Raw genomic sequence first — 13,576 nt, forward strand, 5'->3', positions numbered from 1 at the left:
GTGGTAGTTAGGGAATAAATACTTGCTTTTTGTAACACACTACCAGTAAAAAAAAAAAACTAAAAAAAAAAAGAAAGTTAGGTTGGAAATTTGTAGTGGCACAAAGTACACGTTTTTACCAAATTTTATCATTATTATAAAAAAAAAAAAAAAAAAAACAACTTTCAATGGTTTTAAATACACCTTTAACAATAGTCATACACATCACTCTATAATACAAATTAACAACACGTAGTGTGTCGTTATTATAAAATTTTACCGACACATCATGTGATCAACACGTCCCTAAAACCTTTCCAATATGGTAACGAGGATGTTTATAGTAGGATAGATTAAGACGTCACTAATACTCATCCACAAAAATTTTAAAAATTTTAGAGACGTTGGCATGCCACTAAATGTGATTTTAGGTGTCGTAAACAAAAAGAATTAGATTGGAAAATGTGTGGTTGGAAGATGGAATAATTTTAGAAGTAGAAACAAAAATCTAAAATAAAGAAGAAAATGTTGATAATCACAAATTGAAGTAAAAGTTGACCATTAAAAAGTTGATCCTGCCAAACAACAACAATATAAAACTTGGAAAAAACTGTCATCCTTGAACAATCATATGAACTCAAACTCTTATGGAGGTCTCAAAGAAGGTTTTGATAACAGGTGTGAGCAAAGGGTTAGGAAGAGCTTTAGCCTTGGAGTTGGCTACCCACAACCACACAATAATTGGTTGTTCACGTAGCCAACTTAAACTTGACTCTCTTCAAGATGAGCTTTCTAGATTATATCCCAATAATCATCATTTGCTCTTCAACGTTGATGTGGTAAATTTGTAAGCCTCTACTTCTATTGATTATTTTCATTTGTTTTTCGAAGAAAATTTATAAGAAGTATTGTTTTTTATCGTTTTGTAGACATCGAATAGCAACATTGAAAAGTTCGCACAGCTTGTTGAAAACAATCTTGTCCCGGACATTATTGGTATTTCACTCTCTTCTTCTTCTACGTAATTTATTTTTGGGCAAATTTCAAAAATCATCTCTAAAGAATGACGGTAGTTGCAATTACATGCTCAAACTTACAATAGTTGAAAAAATCGGACTCTCGAGCTTATAATAGTTGTAGAAATTAGACCTCCAAATGATAAAAATTAACCCTCAAACATATACAATTGTTACAACTTCTACAATAACACAAGGTTATCCCCACAAATCAACACGGTTCCTTTGATTAGCATACTTCTCAAGAAAATCTCCAAGAGATCACCCAATATAGAATTATAGTTCCTTATTACTATCGGTAGTAGCTCTCAATTACTATAAGTCTTTTTTAACATTCATATCTTCATGATCTCTTTCATCTGGATGTGATATTGATTTATTCATGTACCTTTCCTAAACTCGGATATCACAAAAAGTCAATAGGATAGTTCAAGAACGTTTACAAAGCATTGTCCTAAAAACAATTATTAATTGTGCACGAGTACCAAACAGACTATAACCAACATTTCAACCATATAGAACAACTAATTTCAATAGAACAATAACCTCAAACTACTTGGATCTAGCAGAACTTTTTAGATACTTGATCTTAACTTAAGTCATTGAAAAAATAAAACTAGAGCTATATGTTAAATTTGTAGATGAAATATCATCCCTTTTGATGTCTCAAACCCATTGAAATATTTGAACAATGAAATTAATGTACATATATTAAATCTAACTTGGATTGAATATATTGAACATTTATAAGATGTTATTTTGAAGAGAAATATAATAGAAGGTAATTGATTTATGGGGTTTATGGACAGTGAATAATGCAGCTTTAGCAAGTAGAAAAAGTAAGATATGGGAGATTGAGGATGAAGAAGTTGATAATGTGATTGATACAAATGTGAAAGGGATAATAAATGTTATGCGTCACTTTATTCCTCTATTGATTCACAATAAGCAAGGCGTCATCATTAATATGTCATCAAATGCTGGAAGAGAGGCATTTGGAGAAGTTACTCTAATTCCATCCATCTCTATTAATATCCAATTATTAGCCGCTTACTATCATTTCTTTTTATCTTTTTCTTTCATTGTTAACCTTTTTCTTCTTCTTCCATTTTCTATCTTACAAAGGTAAGGTTTGAAATTCTTTTCAAAAATATTTGCAAATATAGCAGTCAAATCTAAAGTATTAACATACATACCATGATGCAAAAGAACTTACAGTTATAGCAAAATTTAGATTCAATTCTTGGAATCTATCAATGATATACTATATCATTGATCGAAGTCAATCAATAATAGAATCTATGATTGATAGGAGATTGTCACTTTTCTATATTTGCAATTCTTTAAAAATATTAATATACACTTAATTATTAGCCTTAAAAGTGTTATCCATTGCAATTACTTTTTTTGAACGATATTTAACTTAAATATGAGCCTTTTTGGGAGTGGATCTTTAGCGATCAAATTCACTTTTGACATTTTCAAAATCATTCTGAAACATGGTTTTAATCATTCAGCTTCAATTTTTATGATCATAAAATTAATTGCATCTAAAAAGTGTAAATTTAAATATTCAATTAATTTTAAATGATTAAAGAAATATTTTTGAACCCTCTTCTTTGAAAATGGTTTTCATGCATACTTTCAAACTCAAATTAAGTATAATTAGAGTGCTTATTGATTTTGTTTTCTTCGACTGCTTGCTTGTACACTCCATCACTTTCACATCATGATGTGATAACTTGACTTTTTAAGACCTTTTATTGAGTTCATTAGTACATACCAAAATAATTTTTTGATTCGGGATCCCAAAACAAATGAATCAAAGTAATACCAAAACGTGAACAAAGGGCAAAACTACTGGTTTTGAAATTGAAATAAAAGTATTGATATGCTTTTAAAGACATGGAAAAAAATGCAGGTTACGACATCATTAATCTCATGACACTGCCAATAGACCAAACTTGTCATGCGCCCTACACATCCTTTTCTTTATTTCATCTTTTTTTTTTTTAAAGAAAAGGTAGTTCTATTGTAAATTAGACGCGTATCTATTCGATCTCTTAAATTAAATTTATAATGATTTAGTTTTTTTATCATGTAATAATATGAGTCCATGTAATTTAAAATTTATAGTTATTTTGTTCTACATTCAAAATTATCATGAATATTGAATGAAATTTTTTACCAGCATAGATCGATAACGAATTTATAACGAAACATATTTTAAATTAAAAACACTCAATTCTTAGACAAAGGCTACAATATGTTTATGATGGGGCCCTAAATTTAAAAGTAACAAAAAGACCAAATCATTACACTTAATTTTCTGTATTTTATTTTAACCTTAAAATTTGACATATATATATGAAGAAATTTTGCAATATTGGGAGGGTGCTTCAAATATTGAAGTTATTCATATGTAAAAGGAAAGTTATATGAAGAAAATTTGGAAATAATGAATGGTTGCTTGGGGCTTAGATTGTAGATTGTGTGTTTGTTTGAATTTCAGTTTGAGACTTTATTAATTGGTCCTAACTTTAATATTTGTTATTTTATTATTAGGTTGCTAAATGACGATGACTTATGATTGGTTTAAAATTTCTTATTCACGTTTCCTTTTTACGTGAAAAGTTTAAAAATATAGAAACTTAAAAATATAAAAAAAAATTTGTCATCCGTATGAAAATTCATGGCTTGGCCCTATTTAATGACGTAAATTTGCATGTTCAAATTGAGCCTATCACTGCTTTAATTCATGAAGAATATAATCTCTCTAATAATCTAGAAATGACAAAAATGGCATCTTCAAAGTTTGGCCATTTCAAATTAGGCAGCCACCTCACGATATGGATAAGATTGTAATTATTGAATAAAAACTCCAATTTTTCTTTTAAGAAAACAAAAGATAACTCCAATTCCAATTAATCTATCTTATTTATTACAGAGACTAATTGAATCAATGTTTGATTTCCTAATGCAAATAAACCACATAACCCACTTGCATATGTTATCTCACATCGACCATATATGTGCTATTGATTTCCTAATGAAAATAAATATCAATAGCACATATAATTGACTGACTGTCTTATGTGGTCGATGTGAGATAACATATGCAAGTGGGTTATGAGTATTGTGCCATTAATGGGTTATGAGTATGTGAGATAATATATGGAAATAAGATAGGTTGAAACTTACGTGGAAAGGTTGTTTGTTTGTTTGGAAGATTGTGACACATATAGAGCAATCACTCATTCTTAAAGCCAGCATTCTTAAGACCAAAGAGGCGGGCAAGAAAGGGGAGAAAGCTCTCCGTTCTAGGTTCTCCTATAGCTGGATTCTCCAAAACCACAAGAGTCCTTAGCACATATAATAGCCTACCAATTTACATGGTTGATGTACGTGAGATAGCATGCAAGTGGGTAATGAGTACTATGTTATTGATGTTTGTTTTGATTTGGAAGATTTTATCCTCACACAATTGGAAAGATTGTTATATGGAACACTCGAGAGGATTTGATAGAGATATTTTTTTTGTTTTTAATTTTTATAACTTGATAGTTAAACTGTTATATGTTTCTTTATTTTTTATGCAAATAAAAAAAGTACATCGACAAGGAAAAATGAAAATAAATAATAAGTTGGAAACAAAATATCATGAGTCATTGTACGAAAAGTTATGATCCTTCCAAACACTGATGTAATTAGTTTTATAAGAAATAAAATAGATGATTTATTGGAGTTATCTTATTAATTATTCTTGAGGTGGCTGCCTAATTTGAAGAGAAGATACTATTTTGTCATATCTAAAAAAATAACTCAAAATATACAAATTTTGAAAAGATTATATTCTTCAAGAAATGAAGCAATAATAGGTTCAATATGAACGAAATTACGTCATTAAATAGGGCCAAGCCATAAAATTACATAAGGATAGGACAAAATTTTATACTTTAACTTCTCATATTTTTAACCTTCCCCTTTAAGAAACAGAGCGAAAACTAGACAAAGAGTTAATTTTAATATTTGTTTTTTTGAAAAATGACTAGACATATTTCTAATTATAAAAATGGCTACAAGAACAAATGACACCATGTTTTAAATAATTTAATGGACTGATTTACCTTTGCTAATAAGATCCTACAATTTTTTGTTTTTCGTTTGAAAGAAAAAACCATTAATACACCACACAGTTGTCCTTTACAACAAGATCATTAACCCAATTAGGAAAAGAGCCCTAACATTCGAAAGCAAGCCTTTTTGTCTATGTTATCAACAACGAAATTACAATCTCTTGGTTCAAAAAAGTTGATGTTTTTAAACTTGTTGACAACTTTGGTCTCATTTGGTAACTATTTTGTTTTTTATAATTAAGCCTATGAACATTTCTTCCGCCTCTAAATTTCTTCATTTGTTATCTACTTTTCATCAACTATTTAAAAGTCAAAATCAAATTTTGAGAACTAAAAAAGTAGCTTTCAATCACTGAACATTAATTAAGAAAGATGCAAATCATTGTAAGAAATTTCGAGGGAATAGACTTAACTTTCAAAAACACAAAACAAAAAATGAAATGGTTACTAAATGGGGCATGTTAGATTTGCTCGATCCAACCTTGAACATCTTCTCTAAAACGAGGTTAATAGCTGAAAAGCAATGATAGTAGGGTGGCATAAAAAGGGAAAGCCAACTGGAGGCCATTTTTAATTACAAGATCTTTCGCAAGAGGAGGGTTATAGGCCAAATCTTCAAAATCAACAATCGCCAAAACGACACCTTGGTTGTTGCGAATGTGCACATTAAAACCTAATAACGACGGAGATAGCTTCCATGCAGCATCCACAATGTAACAGTAATACATTGGCCCAAAGATCTTTATCTGCTGAGCCGATCCGAAGACACCCAAAGGAAAAAGGTGGTTGTCGTGTGTGGTTCTTCTTATGCCACATTCTTCATAAAGGAAAAACAAGTGGTGAAACTGAAGGACTCGTTTTAAAGAGATCCTTGACCATAAGCAAATCGTCTAAATTCCATTTTGATTCAAAAACAAATTTACAACAAACATACAAGATATGCATTCTTAAATAAATTACAGCATGCTTTTTATTAAGAAATAAAGTTCAAGAGATTATACTTTGAAAAACGTTTCTTCATGTATATCCCTCAATCTATCACGAACCTCAAACACAACGAATTTTGAAGACCCTCTTCAAAAACTTCATGAACCAAAACAGAAGACACAACCATTAACAGCCTTCGGTATACTCAGGATGAGAGTCCAAAAGTTGTGGGCTCTGACTATTTTGGTTAGAAGGGTGAGTTTGAGTTTGAAAGAGAAAGAAGATTGAAGAAGGTACATAACGTTTTTGCTCTCTAGCTACCGTATAGCAAACCTCAATCGTGTAGTGTTTCTTGACCATTTTGAAGAAACGAAAATTGTTTTTCATTTATTCCAATTTGCCATAAAACTACCTAACCACACACTAAGATGGTTGGAGAGAAAAGTGAAATAATTATCCAAAATAATAAAATTAATATAAATAAATATGATAACCAACTTATCATATTTTATCTATATTAAACTATATGTTATATCAAATATAACACATAATCTATAATTTTAATATTGTATCATATATAATATAAACTATAGTTCTTTTTTTCTCTTTTTATGGCATCTAATATAAATCATATTTATATTAAATTTAACAACTATGAATCCCATTCATAGAAAATATATTTGAATCTTATTCAAATATTTATTTCCTCTAAATAATCTATAATGTATCAAATACATTATAACAATTATATAATATATAATTGAATCAATTTAATTATATCATTTATAGTTAAATTTCTTCTTATTAATTTGAACAATTCAAATTAACCCAAAAACTAATTTTCAACTAAATTCTTTTGAGCTACCAAGGGGACCTTATGGACCTGTAGCTTGAAGCTCCAACGGTACGTGAATAATTAATTAGACTCTTTAATTACATTATTCTGAGGCTAGTGAATATCCTGAGAAAGAAAAAGAAAATGTTGAATGTTGTAGAATTGAGACTGGTGAGTTTTCTGAATAAGTTGCTGATAATCTGTCAAATGACTCAACCCAGGATGATACTCCTCCAAGTCAAGTGTTGTTCAAGATGAAGTCTATTGTAGAAGATATCAGCACTTGTTATGAGACATCAAAAAACAATTACATTGAAGATGATTTTGAGAAACTATCTAAGCCTTCTAGAATTGGGCCTCGAAAAGAAGTTTGAATGAAGACATAAAAACTGTTCCAGGTCCTATCACTCGTGCATCTACTCAAGCTCAAAAGAAGAAGCATACTCCTGTTGCTATCCATCTAGTTTTATTGGATGGAGTTTCGTTTCATTTCGAGGAAAGTGTTGTGTTTTGGAAATTCATGGTAAAAGAAAGATTTTTGCTAAAATGGAGCTTTCTACCAAGGCTCAAGATTGTCATGAAATCATGGAACTGATTGTTAAGTCTTATCTCCTTAGAACTGTTTTAAATCTTAAAACGTATTACCCTAAGCTTGTCATGGAGTTTATTTTGAACCTCTCTCCATCTTTTGATAATGCCAATTCCCCTGTTTTTTTCCGTGTTCATGTGAAGGGACATGTTCTTGTGTTTACATCCTCTATGATCAACAAGTTTCTTGATTGCACTATTCCTCCTAACAATAGAAAGTTGCGTCCTTCCATAAAGGACTTAGTATCTGAAATAACAGGTGGTTTGAAAACTGCTTGGCCCAAGACTGGCCAACTTTCTACTAATTTAAGTCCTAAATATGCCATACTATTCAACATTGAGATTGCCAATTGGTGTCTGTCCACGCATCACTCTGAACTCTCCATATCCTTGGCCACTTTGCTATATAAAATTGGGAAATTTTCTCCATTTGATTATAGAGCTTTTGTTATAGAACAATTGAGAAGACATATTGGGTTTTAGTGAAGGAAATAAAATGTGATGATCTCCATGAGCAGCGAAAGGGATCGTTCCAAATTCCATTCGAATTGAACAAAAACAATTACAGTTTTAAAATGAGAACTAACAGGTCATGCACAAACAGAAATTATAGCATGCTATACGATGATACAAGGGATAGAGGATGCATACCTTTAAAGAACCATTCTTCAAGAATCCCTCAATCAATCTACAAGCGTCCAAGAACAGCACAAGAACACAGTGAACAAACTACAACCAACAGCACGAACACAACGATCGTCTGGATGCTTCTCGAACCCAATCGAGTTCAACTCGATTCACGAACTAAGTAAGACACTACCACAAGTGTTACCTTGGTATTTTCAATGTGATAATCCAAGAGTTATGAGCTCTGTATGATCTTGGCTTGAGGAAGAGACTAGAGGTCGTGATCAAGTAGACGATCGAAAAAGTGGGAGATAAGAAGCTGGTTTATTATATAGATGATGTGCTCGACCGTTTAGTAAACTGCAGCCTATCGCATAGACCATTCTACTCGATCGTGTAGCAACGATCAACTGAATGACTATCGTATAGTCAACTCTAAGTGATTGCTCAACTGATCATTTAGTTGATCGTGTAGTCTCTCAACGTTATCACTTAATAAACTTTTTTACTTGATAGTTTGTCACCGTGAGTACTTTCCAAAAGAAGCAACTTCTAAATTTAGGAAAACAATTTTTCTTTTATCTCACAATTACCATAAAACTTCCAATAGCCTCCCACTCGATTAGTTAATAGAGAAAAAGAATTAATTATCATATAATTAATATATCATAAATAAATATGATAACCAACTTATCATATTATATTTATAACCTATAGTTTTAATATTTCATTTCATGAAACATATAAACCATAGTTCTTTTTCTATTTTATGGTACTTAATGTAAATCATATTTACATTAACTCCTCCAAATAATGTATCTCATACATCACACCAATTATATCACATATAATTGAATTTCCTCTTGTTAATTTAAACACTTAAAACTAACCCCAAAATCTAATTCTCAACTTGAACCCATTGAGCTACCAAGGGGACCTTATGGACATGTAGCTTGAAGCTCCAACGGTACGTGAATATCTGACTAAACTCTTTAGTCACGAGATCCACGATCCGTTAACTACCGGACACTCCACTAAAGATTGGCAGTTGCACTCTTCTCACTACAAATATATTTCTATGTCCACATTAACTAGTCAACAGTGCGATAACCCTTCACAGATCGCTCGTAAGTACAACTTGACCAATTTACGATTTTTCCCCTGTAGTTACATCTAACTTCTTAAGTACCACTGATTCCTCTAATGAACAATAACTCGTAGTCCTACTATGACTGAGTCTTCTCTTCCAAAGAAAAGGTGTGGCTACTTTGTTCAAGACCCGAAATCAGCTCTTAAGAAAGCAATCTATCTATTTACCCCTGCTTCGAGGAAGGAGTGAATTTTGTCTTGTGTAACTGAGTTCCCAGCTCCCCAATCAGATAAATCCCCAAAAAGGTAGGTTTATTGAGTTGTCAATTTGACCACTCTCACCCATACTAATCAAAGGACTGGCTTCATAAGTAGGAGTTCCCAAAATACTTAGGCTTAAGGTCATGCCACCTATGGTCATTTTAGTGAGATGTAAGTCTCAATTATCAACGGCGTTATATAAAGAGACAAATCATCTCGGCGTTATATAAACTCTTTGTATAGGACACCCCCGCTCGCATGTCTCCACATGAATGGTCAGGATCAGACCATCTGTAGCAATTTACAACACTTGTAAATATCTACAAAGTGGTTCGTATCCATAGTGTCACCAAGATAAAGTATCCCTCCTTTATCCTTATACTACAGACCATTTAGGTTATTACTTAAGGCATGATCCACTTGTATGTCTCATATACATGCTTAAGTTTACATGAAATAATCACGGATCTTTGTTTATTGGATATGAGTAAATGCAAATAAAATAACTCTTATTTTATTAATAACAATGTGTACAAAGTGTTTACAAACTACGAGACTCCGGGAGAATTAGGATACCAATCCCAACACTTAGGCCCTTCTACGGTTTATTGCCTATCCACATCTTATATGTGGCATTCTGTTGTCCCAAAAGCTAGACTTATTCACTTCAGATTAACCTGTTAGTACTAATCCTAGATTGCTTAACATTAATTACAAGTTGTTTCAAGGGCATCATGTTCCTGATATTCCCTCTCTGCCTCCCAATGCAAATGAAGAAGCCCCGAGTGTTGAGCTTGTAACCTCCCATTTTGGCCAATGCCTTATGCATTCTTTGACCGCCGAACTTCGCATGCTAAATGATGTGATTAACCGAGCCTTTGATCTCAAGCATGAGATTACTCTCCTTCTGAATATGATGAGAAGAGTTGTGGATGATAGTGAACAGGTTGGGCCTTCATCGTGATTTTTTAAGCCAGAGGGGGAGTAGTGTAGGTTTGAGGTGTGCTGCTGTTGTCATTGTGTTGGTTATTGTTCTTTAGGACTGTCTGTTTTGTGTGTGCTGACTTGTTATTTTTTAGTTTAACAGTTTGATTAGGTGTTTTGTATATATTTTGTTGTTTACTTCCTTGTCCTTATCTTTGTATGGACTCTTGATGATACTATGATTCTAATATTTTTATTATTCACTGTTTAACGTAGTTGACTAGTAGTTTGGTTTGCCTCGTTGTGAATGTGTTTTGTCTTAAAAAAATATATCTTTGCCAAAGAAGGAGTTTGTTAGATCTGTGATATTGACTATATATATTTGTTTAAGACTCCTTGCATTTTCTTCTTGAGTTTCTTAGGAGTTGTCTTAGATTTTCTCTCTGAATATGACTCAAAGATTGTTCTTCAAGATGCCAAAATATTTCTTTTATTATTTAAATTATTCTATACAATATCTTTTTGGGATGTTTTCCTTTTTGATGAATTGCCAATTATATGTATGGATATTTGGGTCTTTTCGCTGTGCTATTTAAGTTCAAGAAGTCTTTATGCTAGGGTTGTCACATATATTATTTTGTGAGATTGTTGTTTGAGATTATCATAGTAACACCCCGAGATTTAGGGAAATTGGATTGACTATCTTAAATTATTGGATTTATTTTATTTTAATTTTGGTATTTGGAACCAAAATTTGAGATAGTGGAACTCTACATGGAGATCATTAATTTGGGTTGATTTGATAAAAGATTTGATAGAATTTAAATATGGATTGGGTTTTAATTTAATTAAGAGGATTTGGGAACATAGGGTTTGAAGGAACTCTACATGGAGAGATCCTTGAGTGGAAGCAAGGTCAACCCAAATTTCCATATTTCATTTAATATAAGTTTTATAGTAAATAAGAACAAGATATGCATTTACTTAAATAATAGTATGCAATAATAAAGGAAAACACAGGGGGTCACTTACCTATGTCATGTCATGCCATGCTATGCTATGCTATGTACATTATGCCAGTGTTAGGTCGGGTTTAACAGTTCACCCAAATGACCCCAAGAGGGGGTCACTTACTGAGTATTTTTATACTCAACCTTTCTTAATTTATGTTTTTGGTAAGGATAGGAACAGACCGGCAAGTGACGAGAGAGATCCATGACCGTGCCATATGGGACATGTAATCGCTTCCGCTCAATTTACGTTTTCAAGTTATTTAAAACTTTTGATTTGAAACTCAATGTTGATAAAAAAAAAAAAAAATTATCTATTTAAATGTTATTTTCCTTAATTATTTTAGAGGCTCCGAATAAAGGTTTTACTTATTTGTTATTTATTAACTTTCTAGTTTATTTTGGAAAACTATCTTTATTGTATTAATGAATTTTACTTCAATGATTAAAATGCTTTCAATGTAAATGTGTAATTATGAATAACAGACCTTGTCAGAGTACTCGAAAGGTCGGGTTGTTGCAATCAGAATTCTTTCTACATTGTGTTGAATTGAAGAAGAAGAATTTTTTTCTTTGCAAGTGGCGGTGTGTCTTCACATTGGTCCTACTATGAACGTTTCAATGGTACGATGTACCATTCAATCTTAGGGAAAACCTAAGATAAAGCAGACTGAGAAGAATTTCTCCATACTCAAGTGGCACATGAGCCATTATTCAATGAGAAGGGAGTTCTCAAGACTTAGGAAAAGACTAAGTTCTCATGTGAATGGAGTTTACAAGTATAAGAAAATATATCTTTGAGTGAGAGGGAGTCTCACATGCTTAGGGGGAGCCTAAGTGTTACCTCACTAATATTCACATATTTAAGGGGAACCTAAGTTCGAGAGAGAGGGACTCTTACATCTAGGGAGAATCTTAGGTGATTAGCTAAGTCGGGCTCTACATGTGTCAATGTAATCATCGCTATTTACAAATAACTACAATGTTGTAATTACTTAACTTTTATATATTACTAGATTATCTTTCCTAGGCACTCTGCCTCCCAGACATAGGTCGATCACTAAACTAAGTTACCAACTTCTATATGTTTATAGTTGATTTTCTATCTATTACTTTATTGTTGTCTCTAACTTTGCTAGGACATCTTGTATGACTTACGTATAGTGCGTAAGTAACAACCTTCCTAAATTTCGAGTTAGAATACCAAATTTTCACTACATAATTTATCTGCGTCATTAAATTATTAAAGTATAAATACTCCATTAGGTTTCATCGAAAGTTTGTCTTGAACAAAATTTCTGTTAAAAATATTCAAAAAATAAAAAAACCAAAAAACGTTATTTGGTACTCAAATAAAATCAAATGAAACGTTGAGCCGACATCCAAGGATGGGAAAAACAAAGGAAGAGGTGCAATTATTTTGATTGAGACCACAAATAAATTAATGGAACAATGATATAAGATGGAAAAATAAACTGATAATTAAAATATAGCAAAATAATTGGAAAAAAAATAATCCGACGGAAAAAACTAAGTATTGTGTCCTGGAGAGCATCACTACCTTGAAAATAAATTCAGCACGACCTGATGTAAATTGTGTAAGTTGGTTGTTTCTTCAAATTTAATACAATATTTACCTGAACAAGAACTTTACTAAGAACATTCAAACTGAAAAAAAAAAAGAGAAATCCCGAGGTAAGAAAAAAACGATAATAGTAGATATATCAATACTCGTTTAAATAATCAAAATTACGGCAAAAGTTTTCAAATTTGGAATTAAGACGAAACATTTTTTCAAATGAATTGTTGTGCAGGTGCAAACTGAATGGACGACAACAACAATGCACGTATGAGGAGGGAGAGACTATGCTACCACTCTATACACTTTTGCCGACCTTAAAGAGCTCTAGAATATACCAACTTCTCAATTTAAAATTTCTTAATGTGGGACAACTAGAACAATAACATTCATTTGAGACAAGAAATCGAAGGATGATCTAAGATGTGAAAAATAAATTATTATGTTTTCATTAGTTCATCCATTGCAAGAAACCAAGATCGAACCTCCGACCTATAGAAATGGTCAGTCATGTCTACACTCACTTTAATTATTATAATTGGCCTACCACAAAACAAAAAATGAATATATTAAGAGAAAATCCAAGAATAGAAAGAAGAAATTAA

General features: G+C 31.7%; 1 protein-coding gene across 7 annotated transcripts; it reads left to right on the top strand.

The window, feature by feature from the left end:
- Positions 1 to 221: 221 nt before the first annotated feature.
- Positions 222 to 13,232, top strand: LOC120081543 (NADPH-dependent pterin aldehyde reductase-like). 7 transcript variants are annotated; one of them, XR_016530503.1, is made up of 3 exons: positions 517 to 826; positions 909 to 975; positions 1,805 to 4,542. XR_016530503.1 is itself a non-coding variant. In XM_039036519.2 (3 exons), the coding sequence occupies exons 1-3, from the start codon at positions 627 to 629 to the stop codon at positions 13,215 to 13,217; spliced, it is 270 nt and encodes an 89-aa protein (XP_038892447.1). In that variant the 5' UTR covers positions 546 to 626; the 3' UTR covers positions 13,218 to 13,232. The 7 variants fall into 7 exon arrangements, 1 of the variants encoding a protein (XP_038892447.1); XR_016530502.1 differs by lacking the exon at positions 1,805 to 4,542 and adding an exon at positions 11,879 to 11,897 and having other exon boundaries at positions 536 to 818; XR_016530501.1 differs by lacking the exon at positions 1,805 to 4,542 and adding an exon at positions 7,115 to 8,735 and having other exon boundaries at positions 536 to 818.
- Positions 13,233 to 13,576: the final 344 nt, after the last annotated feature.

The sequence above is a fragment of the Benincasa hispida genome, chromosome 7, assembly GCF_027475165.1.
Source record: "Benincasa hispida cultivar pf3 chromosome 7, pf3_genome.v1.1, whole genome shotgun sequence".
Classification (NCBI taxonomy): Eukaryota; Viridiplantae; Streptophyta; class Magnoliopsida; order Cucurbitales; family Cucurbitaceae; genus Benincasa; species Benincasa hispida.